The sequence below is a fragment of the Nycticebus coucang genome, chromosome 4 (assembly GCF_027406575.1).
Source record: "Nycticebus coucang isolate mNycCou1 chromosome 4, mNycCou1.pri, whole genome shotgun sequence".
Classification (NCBI taxonomy): domain Eukaryota; kingdom Metazoa; phylum Chordata; class Mammalia; order Primates; family Lorisidae; genus Nycticebus; species Nycticebus coucang.
This window is the reverse complement of record NC_069783.1, coordinates 106748351-106765682: the sequence shown is the minus strand read 5'-3', so window position 1 is coordinate 106765682 and position 17332 is coordinate 106748351. Positions and strand designations below refer to the sequence as shown.

General features: G+C 40.2%; 1 protein-coding gene across 12 annotated transcripts in view; it reads right to left on the bottom strand.

Moving 5' to 3' along the window:
- The window catches only part of RIMBP2 (RIMS binding protein 2), a 266080-nt gene that overhangs the window by 36895 nt on the left and 211853 nt on the right, over positions 1–17332 (bottom strand). For 7 of the 12 annotated variants that reach the window (XM_053588643.1, XM_053588647.1, XM_053588650.1 and 4 more), the window contains 5 exons: positions 16927–17095; positions 12468–12571; positions 10144–10215; positions 5123–5257; positions 1722–3082 (listed from right to left, as the gene is read on the bottom strand). In XM_053588643.1, coding sequence (XP_053444618.1) covers positions 2894–3082; positions 5123–5257; positions 10144–10215; positions 12468–12571; positions 16927–17095 — 669 coding nt within the window. In that variant the 3' untranslated portion in view covers positions 1722–2893. Of the gene's footprint in view, positions 1–1721; positions 3083–4565; positions 4613–5122; positions 5258–10143; positions 10216–12467; positions 12572–16926; positions 17096–17332 lie in introns of those variants that run through there. The other 5 variants (XM_053588648.1, XM_053588653.1, XM_053588652.1 and 2 more) reach the window with 4 other exon arrangements.

Below are 17332 nucleotides of genomic sequence, written 5' to 3'. Positions count from 1 at the left end.
AGCAGCTGGGACTACAGGTGCCCGCCACAACACCCGGCTATTTTTTTGTTGCAGTTTGGCCGGGGCTGGGTTTGAACCCGCCACCCTCAGTATATGGGGCCGGCGCCCTACTCACTGAGCCACAGGCACCGCCCCTCTAGAAGTGTATCTTTAAAAAAAAGCCGATAAAGTTGTAAATGTAGCTTATAGTTTCTTCTTCCATAAGCTTTCATTGCATTCTGGTCTTTGCCTGCAAACAAGCATTACTTAGACATATGACAACTTTCCCCAAGAACCAAGTCCAGCAGTGTCAGACTTTGTATACCTCAGGGCCATAGGACAAAATACAGTAGGAGTTTCTGGAAAGTTACTGCTTTTGAGTGTAACTTTACATAATTTTCAAGATTGAGAAAATATAGTATAGCTCCTTGGGCAGAACACAGAAGAAGAGATTTGAGTTCTCCTTTTAGAAAAAAGTAAAAAGCACTGTTTAGAAAGTGTTATCAATAGACTAGAAAACTTACAAATGAGAAGCTGGAAAACAAAATTTGGGGGAAGTTTTCCATTTTGAATTTAGGTAGGAACATACAATTAGCTAAGAATTTTAGTTGTTGTTAAAGGAAACTTGTATCTGAAAGGATCAGAATGGGAAGGACATTCTGAGTAGGAAGTTCTGCCTGTTTCCTCTTGGGGGAGGGGTGAGTGTTAGACAACAGAGGAGGGCGGTCACTGTGCCCTGACTTCGCCAGAGCCAGGAATGCTGAAGCCCATCCACAGTAAGATAACATACATTTGGTTCTTTTGAGTATTTTGTACATCTTGGGCTTAACTTTGACTATTGGACTAATCTCTTAAGTCACATTGGTGATGAAGAGTCTCCTAACTTGTTTTGGTAGAAGTGTTGACCATTAAAACTGATGGTCCTCTCATCTAGCACCTGCTCTCAACTAGCACCTGCAAAGGGTGCTAGTTGAGGTGATCAAGGGTGTGCGCCAGGAGCCACTCAATGTAACTTGAGGACTTCCAGGCTGTAGGTGCTGTGGTTTAAGAAAACTTGTTATCTGTTAAATAGGGATAAAAAAATAGTCCACTTTGCTATTGCTTTGGATCTACCTACATTTTCACATTTGGGGCAATTTGCAAATATTTTCAAAAGATTTAGGGAAACATTAGTCCTAGATACTTTTGCAGATTTTTTTTATTGTTGAAGAACTTATGACAAGGTCTCCAAAACAACTTTGTAGTAGATGAAAAAATAATTCAACATGAATGACAGCAATTATAATTTTTGTACTCATATATATTTGCATTTGAATTACATTTTCATCTTGCCATAAGCATATGGGTTTTAACTTCACAAATTCTAATTATATATGTGTTGGAAGTTAATTTGTATTTTATTGTATTAAGTCAGTGTAGCTCTTTATTTCACTTGCATTCTAAAGTTGCCAAAGGAAAAATGTTAACAAATTTGGTTTAAATTCACCCTGGAAGTGTTTATTGTAGTTTTCTCACATAATACTACAATGCTACTTACCTTTGCTTGCCACTGAGCAAACTGTTATTAATAATGCAACAGTGTCTCCTAGAAGTTTGTAAATGACTTCCAAAAATAGTCAAAATTATTATTGAAAAAAGTTCCCCAAAATGGTAAGGTTATGGAATTTTTGTAAACCCATGAGAGGAATTCAGTTGTCCATGTATAATTAAAGTGTTTAAAACAAAAATACAGAATGATATTGTATAAAATAACAAATTTTATTTCTAGAAAATATTTTACACTAACTGTACACATGCACACACCCACACAGAGCTTAACCACATATTACAATTTATAATAGTTTTGAAGACACAATGGGAAAAGCTTTGTCATTCATTTATAAACCATCCATAAATTACAAAAGAAAGGCAGTCTGAAAAGTATGTATAAAGAGTAAAAACAATTTACAAGTGGACAAGAATTACAAAATAGTAACCATCAAATACATCTGCCAGCAACTTTGTTAAGTCTTTTGTTCAAATGCCAATGATGGGTATGGACTCATTTTGAACAGATTTAGGGTGTTTTTGGTGTGGCTTATGCATTATGTGGATTACTTTATGTGTGTGTGCTGTTCATTGCTGAGTATTTGGGTATGGCATTTAGACAAATAATGAAAGTAACAGAAATCCATCCATATGCCACAAAATATAACACTAAAAGCAATGAAGTGTATCGCCTTTCTGGCAGGTTGGAGGACTGGTACTTTACCAAAGTTACTTTCTCTTTTGAATGATTGAATAAGTAAACATCTTCTGTGTGTTGCCTGGCTTGCTTTGAAAGACTAAAACCAGTATCTTAAAATGCACAGCCTGTACAACTTGATTTCAAGCCACTGTGTCAGTTGAGGATGAAGACCACTGAATGCACAACACATACAAAGTATACACTGCATTTTTTATTAGACAGTACAAATCATTGTGCATTTATAAGGCAGAACATCAAGGCGAATGAAACTAGGAATTTCAAGACCAGAGTTAAAGTGAAAGTTATGCATTATGAGGCAAGCATTTTGAAAAGGGAGAAAGGTTGAAAATCATTCCTTTAAGAGTGGATGACAAATGCACAAAGACTGGAATTACAGGTAGGGAGTGAGCTACAAATAGCTATTTGTCCCCCTGTTTTTAATAAGACATCCCCTCCCACCTCTCAGATCAGACCTTGGACAAAGAAGATTGTCAGCGGTGACAGAGGGAGCAACAGCTCCCCTTTGTTCTTGCGGTTGGTTTAAAGTGGATGGTAGTGCAAAAGTGCATTTCTCTACTGATGTCAGGGGAGAAGATTGTTTTTTTAGGAAGTACTTGAGTCATGAAAGCCCTAGTTTGGAATTAAAGAAAATTACATAGATTTGGAAGTTGTCCATGAGCACATGAATCATTTCACTGCACCCAGCTTTTTCAGCAGTTTCTTGCCTTTGGAAAGCAGCCCCTTTTTCTTTTTCGAGGACATTTCCCTGCCTCTCCCAGGACTACCAGAACCCAAAGATGACGGAGGTGACCCCGAATGGAGATGGACTGTGGGGGATGGAGCTCTCCTTGCTGTCCCTGAACCCTCAGGAGGAACCTAGTAGGTACATTGTGACAGTTTATTGAGTGTGTGAGCGCCAACAACAGCAATTCACTTGGTAACATTGCACTGTCCCCATTCCCACCAGGAAAGATAAATGGGGTGGTTCATTTCTTCTTTCAATTTTTAAAGTATGCCATGAGAAGCAAACACCCTCTCCCAGAGCATGTCAGAGAGGGTCTAGCCAGAAATGTTTGATTTTCAGTTTGTCTTGGGGGAGGGGGTGGCCATTTTTGGCAAAATGGAGGTAATAATTTACTTTATAAATTAGGACCAAAAGCAAAAGTTCTTAAAAGGAATTTTGTTGTATTTGAAAACTATTTGGTTATATAAAAATCCTGATACTGTTAAAGTGCATTTTTGAGTTAGTATATTATAGAAATATTGGAGATGGCACACTGGTTGAAAGAAAAAAAAAACTAAAATGAACCTTAATTACAATCAAAGAAAGCTTAAAGGCCCTTATTGAATGCTTGTTATTTCCAATTCATTGAAGATGAATTTATCGCAATGTATATAGCACATGGCAATATTTTAGTGTACTCTAAGTGCTTTAATAAACAGTGCTTCGGAGGGGTAGAATTTTATTGTACGTTGAGTGATGGCTTTACCTCACTTATTTTTGCAGTTGAGTACATGCCTGAGCCTATAGCATATTGTTAGTCCTCTAGTTCCCTTACCTCTCCGGAGCAAACCGCTCGCTAATGTGAGTGTTCATTATGCAGCAGGCAAATGATATAAGCCAAGGGGCTTCAAGCTTGCTTGGATTTAAAATCAAGGTCTAATTCTAATGGAAAACACCTAGGAAAGCATCCCAAAGTACACCTGAAGATACCAGCTATTCCATCTAGAGCAATCATCTGAGCTGCATGTTTCATAAAACTTAGTATTGCATTGGTACACCAGCAAATTAGTCTGTCACCAACTTCGTGCATGTTCAGAATGGTTGTGCTTTGAGAAGGCGCATGGCTCTCCTGTAGGTGGAGGCCACTTAAGGAACACACACACTGGCAGTTCAAGCCAGCATTAGATCATCTTTGTTCACTATAGATCTGCTTGATCTTGAATTTTTCTTCTAAGTAAAACTTCCTATAGTAAACAGTTTTTAGGTTGTGCTTTTTTCCAAGAGTGGCTAACAATGCAATATGCAGCTTTAATTATGAGTAGACATTGGAATACTCTCTATGTAACAAACAGCTTCTTAAGAAATATGTTCCCAATGTTCACTTTGCAAATATTCTTAATGTAAATAGTAGGAAATTATTTTTAAAGACTGTTTCACTATAAATTCAGTTGCTTTACAACTGAGACCAAGTAATATCCTAATACTTTAGGTTCAATAATTGTTTGAGACATATTTCTTTTTTTTTTTTTTTTTGTCTTTTTTTAAACCCACAGTGAAGGCTTAAGTCTACCACATTGGTCCATTTAAGGTAGCTTAAGTTGGTATCTTTATAGGTAACTTCAGTTGCTCACTTACGTGAAGGCTACATTGCCTGATTAAGGTGTGAAATGAACACTCTTCTTCTGTTTCCAAGCAGATGAGCAAAGAAATAAAAATATATATATATAAAAATGTAATATATAAAAACTTGCAGTGATGAAATAAAATAAAAATGAGATACTAAACATGAATGTAATCTAACAGTTAAATATGCTTGGGAAGCTCTTTGATCTTTGCTAAGAGGACTAAATCCTAACAGAGGGCAAATAACCATTCTTGCCCACCAAATCTGGAAGAGCTATCCCCTTTTCACTCTTAGACTGAAACGTGTATCTAAAATATAGGATGAGAAGTTCCTTTGTGAATAAAGGCAGATTAGAGTTTAAAGTGGTTATTTTTTTTTTTTTTTTGTGAAATGAATAAACTTAAGATTTAGAATTAAGAATTTTTAGGCACAACCCCCATAGAAGGGCAGAGAAAAAATTCAGGGTATATGCTTTTCGGCCCAAGATAGAAAAATATCAATGTCAAGACTGTTAGAGCATGTGTGGCAGAGCGGGACAGAGATAAAAAGGCTAAGTCAGTCTGCTTACCCTTTTTGCCTTGGAACGCGCTGGAGCTTCTTGAGAATAGTGGGAAGGAGCATCAGAAAGGTAGACTTCTACGTCATCAGGCACTTCTTCCAGGAAGTTTGAAGGTACAAGGCCTTTCTGCCCATTCAGCTCCCCCTAAAATTACGAGAGTAAGTCAGAAGAACTATTTTTCAAGAAACCCACTTACTGCTTTAGCTAAAGGAATACAGCTCAAAGTAAAGATGCATGCTACATTTATTCTGGTTCAAAAGAGATGGGATCAGAAGGTATTCTAGACTACCCTGATTATAAGCATGACCTCCAGAACAAGAGGGGCTGGGCCCCTGTCTGAGGCACCGAGGGATGTGCTGCTTTGACCAAGGGGCCTCAGTGGTTCTTAAGGCTGGCTGACCTCAGAGTTGCTACAGGGCTTTAAAAAACATCCCCCAGGCACACCAGTCTGGAAAAATTACAACCATCTTCAAGGCGTAGAGAGTTGGAAAGGTGCTGACCTATTTGCCACCCTTTTTTCTCCTCCCGCGTGGATGCATTCTCACTATTTAGGTGTCCGTGGACACCCCTCAGTTACTGCTCCAGGAGAGTATGTCCTTCCAGACCTTTCCTCTTATGTACATATCTGTGCCTCTGCCCAGTTAGAGTCAAGATCCATAAATCCAACTGCCTGCTGGTCATCTGTATTGAGGGCCTCATAAGCCCACAGCCCCCAACACTAACCTACTCCACAAGTGCCCAAAGTTCAAACAGACTGACCCCAAACAGTATAGGATTATGTTTCTCTGTTTACCAGGTCAAGAGAGTGACAACATAGGTGTGCACAATGCAAGGGTCTACTACAAAGTAAGAGTAATTTTTAAATGTCTTACCATAAAAAACAAGTGTGGTGATGGCTATGTTAATCAGTTTAAGCATTCCACATTGTATATCAAATCATCACATTGTACCCAATAAATGTATAGTTATTTTAATTATAAACTTAAAAAAATTAAAGAAATATATAGAAGTATCATGTATTATGTTAGGAAGTCCACACTAAGGGTAGAATTGGAAAGATGTACCAATGATTGGTATCTGATATACCATAGGTACCTAAAGATACCTATGAACATTATTTATAGTCAGATATCATAAAAATATTTACTGAAACAGAATCCCACTCATAATCTCATTCAAAATCAATAGCATTTTTGATGACTTTACTTATATGCAATATTTATGTTTGATTTGGGGCAATGTAACTTATAAGTGATTTTTTTATTCCTCAAAAATTGCCTCCCAAGTGTTTTTGATAAAAATACGCACATTAATGTTGACAAAAATATTAAATTTAAAAAAACAAAAGCCCTGATGTTATATCTTGTTCTTTTCCCTTTTTCAATATAGCAAGGATCAGGATTCAGAAGAATTTAAAATTCAAAACACTCTCTGTGGTTCCAAGGTTGGTCATTTCATTTAGATAAAAACAAACTTGTAATAAATGATATAAATCACTCTTTATCACAGAATTAGCTGTTATTTTTGGCACTCTAATTCACCATAGTTCATTCACATAGTCTTTCCTTTGAAAGGGACTTGGAATCACCCATGTAGCATTAATATGATCCTAGAGAATCAAAGTCACTGAAATTTTGGTCCCACAGTTAATTCTCTCTTCCTACATTTTGCTCTAAATGTGCATTCTTCATTTAAAAGTTTGTTTTCCTTTTTCCTTTAAATTCAAAGTTACAGTTTTAAGGAATATAAGGCTGACTTCTTGGGGGGTTTTGCTGCTACAGCACATCTGAAAATACTGCTAAATATCAGCAACTACAAACCTGGAGACAGGCATGAGAGCAAACAAGCCGTCTAGAAATAAACTCCAAGAGCTTTTAAGACAATGAGAGTGTAACATCTGGCATGAGTAACATGGCAGTTTAAACTCCTTGACCCTTCATCCAACTTTGTTTAAAACTCAAACAACTGATTACTGAAGAAAAAAGTCATGTTGTATTCATTTATTTTTGTGCCATAGAAACTGGAAAGAAAATGTAGTTAAAAGGTAGCAATGCAATGTGAAAATAAAAAAATTCTAGTCTCTTGTATAATATGCTTAGATTTATGCAAATCTTTTCTAGTTAGGGAAGAATAACTATTTGGTTAATAATTATGCATTTCATTGATTCTATAATCCATCAATTATGCAATGTACTATGATTTCCTATGCCATTAAAAACATTCTATCATTTAAATTTAAGATGCTGTTGATTTCAAGATGCAGCAGTTTCAGAAATCACAAAATGTTGTGAATTGATGAAATATATTAAAATTTAATAAAAACTATGCATCAAAGGACACAATGAACAGAGTGATAAGGCAACCTATAGAATTGGAAGACATTTACAAATCATCTGTGAAGGCATTGCTATCCAAAATATATAAAGAACTTCTACTCAACAAAAAGACTTTTTTCCCGACTATGCTCAGTATCACTAATCATTAGAGAAATGCAAATTAAAATCACATGATACCCCCTCATACCGTCAGGTTGGCAACTATTAAACCAAAAATAAGTCAGTGAAATGTGAAGAAGTTGGAATCCTTGTGCAGTGCTAGCAGGAATGTAAAATGGTACAAATGCTATAGAACACAGCATGGTAGGTCCTCAAAAAATGATAGAATTAACGTATGATCTAACAATTCCACTTAAAATGCATACTCCAAAGAATTAAAAGCAGTGTCTAAAAGAAAGAGATATCTGTACATGTTTGCTCACAGTTATTTGCAATAGTCAAAAGTAGAATTCCAGGTGTTTACTGATAGGCAAATGAATAAAACATGTTACAATACATACAATAGAATAGTATTCAGCCTTAAAAAGACCATTTTGATGTACCCTACAATATGGATGAACCTTGAAGACATTATGCTAAGGGAAGTAATAAGCACAAAAGGATAAATACGGTAGGATCCCACTTATATGAGGTCCCCAGAGTATCAGATTCAGAGAAAACAGAATGGTTGCCAGGGTCCAGAGAAGGGAACAAGGAATGTAGTGTTTAACGGGCTCATAGTTCTACCGTGGGAAGATAAAAGAGTTCTGGAGATGAACAGTAATGATGGGTGCACAAGGTGAAGGTACTTAATGCCACCAAACTATATACTTACAAAATGGTTCAGATGCTAAATTGTGTGTAGACTTCACCCCAAATGCCTACCCACTGCCCCATCCACTCTTCTTTGACCTTGACGATCCCATCTCTAATTTACCTTTGGCCAGCCCAGTCTCTCTCTGCTGGGGGACTTACAAGACCTGTCCCAGTCTTCTGTGCTTTTAACTGTGCACATGCCTCTGAAGAGTCCCTCCTCTCAAGAATTGTCAACACTATGTAGGATGACATACGAATGTATGTCCAGTCCTCTCTCAGTGGGTCCAACACAGCCAGATTTCCCTTCAGCTTTGGAAAAGACTGCCTTTGGGTAGAGCAGCAGATGGAATGGTTGGCTTGTATTTAGGGACAGTTATATGAAAACCCACAGCATTATGCACAGATACCTACCAGTGTCATGTTCCCATCGAACAGGCCTGTGCGAGTGAGCTACACTGAGTCCTGTGGCTCTAGCTCGGGTGGGCCTGCTCTAGCTCATGAGAGAAAGTGTGAGGGGGCTTCCTGTGAGGTCACTGTGTGCTGTGGTCCTTTGCACCAGCCATGCACAGTACTATTAAAACATGGGCAGAAGAGCACAAAGACCACATTGTGGCTTTCCCCCAGGCTGCCCTCCTTGTGTGCCACCACTAAACTCTGGTGACCAGAATACACACAGGTCTGTGGCACAGCCACTTCTCCATGAATCACATTCTGCAAGAGGCTCAAGTGTCCTAGTCACAGCCCTCAAGCTTAAGAGCATCTAAACCACAGTTTGTGTTCAATGCTGTCCTTACCCCTGTGTTCCCAAGGGGGCGAGCAAAAGTCTCAGGATATAAAAATTAATGTACACAAATACATGGCATTCCTATACACCAGTAATGTCCATCTGAGAGCCAAATGAAAGACTCAGTGCCATTCACAATAGCTACAAAGGAAACAAAATACCAAGAAATATTCATACTACTTAACATCAAGGAAGTGAAAGATCTCTAAAAGAAGAACTACAAAATGCTAAGAACTTGGAGATGATGCAAACAAATGGAGAAACACATCCTGCTCATGGATCAGTAGAACCAATATTATTAAAATGTCCATACTCCCCAAAGTGATTTACAGATTCAATGCAATCCCTACCAAAATACCAATGGTATATTTTATGGATCTAGTAAAAATAATTCTACACGTTGTTTGCAACCAGAAGACAGCCCAGATAGCCAAAGGAATCCTAAGCCAAAAGAACAAAGCTGGGAGCATCATATTACCAGACTTCGAACTATTCCACAAGGTGATAGTAACCAAAACAGTGCAGTATTAGTACAAAAATAAAGACATAGACCAATGGAACAGAACAAAACCATCTACCTACAGACAACGGACCTTTGACAAAAGACAGCAGTGCACACTGGGGGGAGGAAGACATTTAATAAATGGTGCTGGGGAAAGTGGACAGCCACGTGCAGCAGGATGAACAGGACCCTACCTCACACCACTTACAAAAATTAATTCAAGATAGATAAAAGACTTAAAGCATGAAATCATAAGAATTTTAAAAGAAAATTCCTTGTATTTCTTACTTTTCCTGTAAGAAAATTTATTTCTTACCTAGGCAATACATGTAAAAAAACCTAGAAAATTAAATTGTCTTGTAAATGTTTAGATGGGAGCGATTTTTAAGTGTAAGAATAAGAACACATTTATTGTGTTTACAGTTTATACACATTTGAAAATACCATTATTAGCAAAGAACAATATCACCTTACTGTCTTTCTATATTATATGTAACTCAGTGGAGACAAGCAAATTAGGCAAATTTTTCAGCAAACCACAAAGTTAAGAGAATGGACAAGGGAAAAAAAAACACAAAATATAATGCTGCCTCTCCATGTTTCAAGAACTTACATAATAAAATCCATCTTCATCAATTTCACCAAAAACAGTAATGATATCTCCCGTGCAAAATGTAAGTTCAGCCTGTAGAAATGGAACATAAAGTTAATGCTATTTTCCTACACAAAGTAGTTTTAAAAACTTAAAACTTGGAGACTCAGAACAGGGAGGGTGGGAAGAGGCTACAAGATGAGAAATTACCTATTAGGGACAATGTGCACCATTCAGGTGGGAGGTGTATTTATTAACAGCCTAGAGTTCTCCACTATGCAATGTGGCCATGTAACAAAAAAAAAAAAAAAAACTCTACCCCCTATAGACTTCTATTTAAATTTTAAAAATACATTTTTAGTTTTAAAAAAATTTTTTGTGATCCCTTTACTATTTGAGAAATTTTGATATTAATCTACCCTTTCAATCAAATAAAGACTATGAATGGCTCTATTCACAGTCTTTAGAAAGCAAGTACCAATCCAGATAATGTCCATCTAAAACAGCAGTTCTCAACCTGTGGGTCATGACCCCTTTGGGGGTCTCCTGCACATCAGATATTTACATTATGATTCATAACAGTAGCAAAATTATAGTTATGAAGTAACAATGAAAATAATTTTATGGTTGGGTGTCACCACAACATGAGGAACTGTATTAAAGGGTTTTGGCATTAGGAAGGTTGAGAACCACTTATCTAAAAGAAAAATGCTGGGTGCTTTGATTTTTGGCTGAAATTCAAGATTGTTACCACTGGCTGAGTGCTGTGGCTCATACCTGTAATCCTAGAACTCTGGGAGGCCAAGGTGGGTAGATTGCTTAAACTCAGGAGTTCAAGACCAGCCTGAACAAGAGTGAGACCGTGACTCTACTAAAAATAGAAAAAACTAGCCAGGCATGGGTGGTGGGTGCCTATAGTCCCAGCAGGTTGAAACAAAAGGATCTCTTGAGCCCAAGAGTTTGAGGTTACTGTGAGCTAGGCTGACTGACACCATAGTACTCTATGCAGGGCAAAGAGCCAGACACTGTCTCGAAAAGAAAAAAAAAAAAAAAAACTTACCATTTTCTATTGGTAATACTTTTTTAAAAATGAACTTATTTTTTTTGAGACAAGAGTCTCACTATGTCACCCTTGGTAGAGTGCTGTGGCGTCACAGCTCACAGCAACTCAAATTCTTGGGCTTACACAATTCTCTTGCTTCAGCCTCCCAAGTATCCGGGACTACAGGCACCTGCCACAACACCGGGCTTTTTGTTGTAGTTTGTCATTGTTCAGCAGGCCCGGGCTGGGTTCAAACCCGCCAGCCCTGGTGTACGTAGCCAGCACTGTAACCTCTGAGCTACGGCACTGAGCCAGGTAATACATTTTTAACACTAGTGAAAGAGTTAACTTTAAACAGGTGGGACATCAGAAAAGAGGACCATTATATAAGGATCCTTTCACTGAGTATTGAGAAGTCACCTCAATTATTGTCTATCTGTGCCAGGCACCAGCCTCAAGGCAGGGGCATGATGTTAAATCAGACTCCTGCCCTCAAGAACCAGTCTGTCCAAGCACATTGTGGTCCACAGTTATAGAGTAGAACATGAAAACAGAAATCTAGTACAGCATACTTAAAAAAAATAAAAAAGGATTTTCTTTCTAAACATGAAAATGAGAAAGTATCTAGGCAGGTAGCCCCTAGGCAGGGGTCCTCAAACTGCGGCCCGCAGGCCACATGCCACCGTATTTGTTCCCATTTTGTTTTTTTAATTCAAAATAAGATATGTGCAGTGTGCATAGGAATTTGTTCATGTTTTTGGCTTTTTTTTTTAAACTATAGTCCTGCCCTCCAACAGTCTGGGGGACAGTGAACTGGCCCCTGTTTAAAAAGTTGGAGGACCCCTGTGAGGGAAACCCTCCCCTCCCATGTCTGAAGGCAGAAATGAGACTCTCGGTTGCGTATAGCCAGGGAGCCCCAGCAGCACCGGGCCACGTACACCTCACATCAGCGCTGTCCTCTCCACTTTCCTTCTAATATCGGGGCCTATTGCTGTGCTTTCCTTCACTGGCCACCTGCGGTGGGTTCTGCCTCTCTCCTAGAGATGACCCTACGGTGCCACCCCCATGAGACATGCATCACAAATTGCTCTTTCTGTAACAGTTCGAGACAATCTGGGCCCTCCTGTCCTCTTGGCAGTCTCACACTGGCCATTTGTTGGTTTGGTAGCCCCTCCTCCTTCCCCTCACAGAGGAGGGAAGAGATGGTTAAGGGGCCTGGTGTCTGCATGGCCCCCAGAGCAGCCCTGCCAGTGCAGTGCGGGGTGTGGTCCCGGATAGTAGGGAAGGAATATTCGGCTGTTACCTCGACATCCACATTTGGTGAGCTTTCTCTGGGGTCATAGTCATACAGAGCCACCATTCTGCGTGTGGACACCGTGTGATGCCTGCCACTCCTTCTGCTTCTCTCTGCGTAAGTCACAAAGGGGACAAGAAAGCCACCATAAAGTTATTCCAAAATTAGCAGCGTCCACTGCGATCCTGGGCCAATGTGGCTAAAACCGACCATCATCCGACAGCCCCATGTTCCCGGGCACAGTCCTCAGAAATCGTGTCTGCCTCAGGCCAGTGATGTGGGACTCTGCGTCCTTACACTCTTGCTCTAGTATGCTCCTCACAGAAACAAGAGCACGTCCTTTCTCCAGGATGTCCACTGACCAAAGAGACTCAGGTGACACGGGATTCTCTCAAGACTGAACTGAAAGGTTTGAGCCAGTGCAGGTGCCTGTGGCCGGGAAAGGCCATGGCTGTGGCTTACTCCAGGAAGTCCCCCAAACAGCCTGAAAAGTGCCTGTCCATGTAACTATGATGATGCCACAAAGCCAAATCATTCTCCCCCAGAGCCTGGGGACAAGGAACTATCATCAGGACATAAAGGGGGACACCTGCTCTCCCTGCCTCAACGATGTCTTTCATGGTGTCCCGTATGTTCTTTCATGGTGGCTTTAAGAGTGGCATGGGAAGATGCCACTCAGAGGTTCACTGCACGTTCATCATCTGACCTGGCTGCCACAGACGGCACCGCAGGCATTGTCTCAGTATACTCGGAAAGCACAAAAGGGCCACAGAGGAACTGCCCTAGGCCCTGACAAGCCCAAGAGCCTCACGCACCTGGCATGGGAATCCTCTCAGAAAAATGGGAGCTATTTAGCATGCACAAGGGGGTCGGTGAGGCACTGTGGGTGTGGCCCAAATGACAGAACCCTCTATTGCTGGGGTTGCAAAGAACGATGTCCAGGAGAAAGGTGGCTTTTACATGCTTCTTCTAAACATAGCCACCTTTTGCTTACATTTAATTTGGGAGATCCAAACATACAAACAAAAGGTATCAAAGGCAGGTGTCTTAAGGCCACTAAAGTAGGTATGTGGCTTTTCAATGGTTTTCAGCAGTATAGGGTCCAGTTATTAAACATGCAAAGTTCTAGAGACGATCCCACCACTGGGTTGTGGTTGAGCTTTAGCGTAGAGGAAGCAAATATGCCTGTGTAGGACCACACATGCATGTCTCCTTGAAACAAAGTACAGCATTATTCCAGAGGCTAAATGCACTGCTTCTAAGCATTGGTAGTGTGACATGGAATGCTACATGCATGAATTTCAAAGGGCAGCATAACGATGTATGTGTACTTCTTACTGTGGTAGAACTTTTATATCCAGTGCAATTCCCTTTCACTAGCATATGGTTCTGCAAGGTGTGGCAAACATACGTGGCCCTGTGACCCCCAAATAGTCGAGACAGATAACGGTCATGGTGCATTGCAGTCACTCCAGCCCTTCCCAGAATGCTGTTTAAGTGGAATCACACAGAATGCAGCATTTTGAGAGCAGCTGCACTCATCTGTGTGATGCGCAAGGTCACCCACACTGCTGCACGAGCAAGGGTGCTGTTCCCGCTGCAGTCAGGCCCCACTGTGTGGACGCAGCACAAGTCTATCGTCCATTCAACGCCTGAAAGCACTGGGGTTGTCTCCAGTCTCTAGTGATTGTCAAACCATTAGAATAGTCACATGCAGCTTCTCTAGTGATTGTCAAACCACTAGAATAGGCACACGCAGCTTTTCTGCTTCTCGCAGAGAAGTGCACAGAGGCGGAACTGTCAGGTTGTACCGTTCGTTCAACTTTCTAAGAAACTGCCCAACCATTTGCAAAGTGGCCATACCCTTTCACACATGCCAGCAGTGCAAGAGAGATGAGGTTCGTACACTTTCTTGCCCAGACTTGGGATGGCCAGTAGTTTCGATTTTAGCCAGACTCTAGTGGGTGTGGTTGCTTTCAGGTGGCAGTTTTAGTTCACTAATGCTGCCGAGCATCTTTTCATAGACTTATGTGCCATCCATATACCTTCTTTGGTGAAAGGCCTCTTCAGATCTTTTATTGGGCTGTTTTCTTGTTGATGAAAGTTCTTTGTGTATTTGGATGAAACCTTAACATTGGCTGTTTTATCTATCATGTTTCAATACCTTATCCAAAGAAATCTTTGCCCAGTTGTTGCTAAGTTTTTCTCTTGGGTTTTCTTCCAGAAGTTTTATAGTCTTAATTTTTAAACTTAGAACAATGCTCCGTTTTAAGTTTTTAATATGAATAGAGTATAGCTTGAGATTCATTTTTGACATATGGATGTTCAGCAATTCCAGCACCAACTATTGAGAAGACTATCCTTTCTTCATTGAACTTAGTCAAAAATCAGTTTGACTCTCCATGTGTTGGTCTGGGTCTGGACTCGACCCACTGATCTGTGTTTCCATCTCTTCTTCAATGCCAAAGTGCCTTGATAAATGGACCTCTGTAGTACACTCGAAATTATACGAGTCTTCCAAGTCTTTTAAAAAGTCGTTTGGTTATTCAGTTATTCTCTAGTTCCTTTGCCTTTCCATGTAAATTATAAAATTTGCTTATCAGCTCTCTATAAATCTCTGCACAGATTTTGTATTTCATTGAATCTATAGGTCCCTTTGGGGGTATCTGACCTACTAACAATATTAAGTCCATGAACATGATCTCCATTTATTTCGGTGTTCATTAGTGCCCTGAGGTTTTTAGCACACAGATCCTGCACACATTATGTTCTAATTAACACTAAATATTTCGTGTTTTGTTGCATTAGTATATATAGCACTACTCTTTAAAATGTCAAGATTTCCATGGCTAACATGTGGAAATACAATTGATGACTTTCGTATATTGACCTTGCATCCATCAACCTTGCTACACTCGCTTCTAGGAGCCCCTAGTTCTAAGAGTTTTTTGTTCTGTGTGATTTTTTTGAAATTTCCTTTTTTTTGTAGAGACAGAGGCTCGCTTTATGGCCCTCGGTAGAGTGCCGTGGCCTCACACAGCTCACAGCAACCTCCAACTCCTGGGCTTAAGCGATTCTCTTGCCTCAGCCTCCCGAACAGCTGGCACTACAGGCGCCCGCCACAACGCCTGGCTATTTTTTGGTTGCAGTTTGGCTGGGGCCGGGTTTGAACCCGCCACCCTTGGTATATGGGGCCGGTGCCCCGCCAACTGAGCCAGATTTCCGCATCATCTATGAATAGAAAAGGTCTTATTTCCTCCTTTCCAGTCTGTATCCTGTGTATTATTCTCTCTCACCATATCGCGCTGGTTCTGATCTCCACGGTGGTACTGGAAAGGAATGGAAAGGCCTGATGCTCGTGCATAGTTGTCTTAGGAGGAGTGTTCAGCCTTTACCACTAAGGTTGGGCATTTCCTGGGATGGCAGCAGCATGTAGATGTCTAGGCCTACTTCCTTTGACTAGCCACATTTATTAGTAGAAACAATGGCATGGAATTAAAAGATATTTAATCTAATTGATGACAGAAAGCTGGTCTGCCTCCCTCATCTGTGGTGTGCAGAGCCCTTTTCTCTCTGTAACAGCCACAGTTGACCCGAGGGATGAGCTCATCGGCCCGAGAGGGAGGAGACGGAGAAGGGGCTTAGAGATCTTCAGTCTTGTGGACTTCAGGGTGCAATATAGTCACATTGAACCTTGACGAGATGTGCCTTTCATCTTGAGCCAATGTGTTTAGTAATGCCAAAAAGACTGAAATGTTTTATTTGATTTGCGAATATCCTTAAAATTATGTATATGCTCTGAACTATTGAAGTTTGTCTTAGAAATCTGATTTAGAAGTTAATCCAATGTTCTGAAATATTAAACCTTAAATATGAGTAATATAGAACTGATCTTTCTCTCTACAGCTATTTATAAATTTTTAATGAGGAGCTTGCACTTAGGACAAAAAAGATCACAAAGGTCATGTTTCTTAAAATGCCCTGAAAGTCACTGTTCTGTTTTCTCACTGGTGCCCGCAGAGTGGTTCAAGATAAATGAAGTTTAGCATCTATCCCGATTAAAGGGTGAAGAGTATGTGTGCCTTGTTAGATAAGCAAAATTCACCTGAAGGATGAAAGGCGTAACACTACCCCATCTTCCTCTGAAACTTACTCAATTCAAAGCATATAACCAAAAAGCAGCTAATCATTTGTTTTCTAGATATGATAGATTTCTAGCTGCACATCATCTTTCATTAGAAGATCCTCTGTGTTTTCCCAGATATTGAGGTGTCCATGTGTCCCTAAATCGTGCAGGACTGCTTCAATCCTGGTTTGTAAAGTGGCTTTTGCCTAAAAACTCAGTGGCTAATTTTCACGTGACTTTACCATACTTAGACAACGCAAATTGCAGCCTCCTGCTCTGAGCTACCGGTGTTTTTGTTCTGTGAAACGCATCAACAAAGGCTGTGCAGCACTTTGCTCTTACCGATCTTCTCCACGGGTGTATTTAGAGGGAGAAAGCCTTGTCTAAGAAGCTGATCCATCATCTCCTCATCATCAGCTTGAATTTCAGAGACCATGTTACAAGGAATAAGGCCTATCCGAGCACAGGTTTCCCCACGGTAAAATCCATCAGCATCTTTATCACCATAAATCTAGAGCCATGGGGAAAAGACCAAAACATATCACAATGTTGGTTCAGAAATACATCATCCCTACTTACAATGGAATCATGCATAGTCAGAAATATACTTGAAGGCCACAGATTGGTCACTGACACGCTATGGGTATGGACATATGAGCCCCGACTTGAGAGCCAGTGCTTCCTCCAGGGCTGGGGCAATGTGCTGAGCCTCCCTTCCTCAGGCAGGCTCGGAGGAATCAGGGGCTGG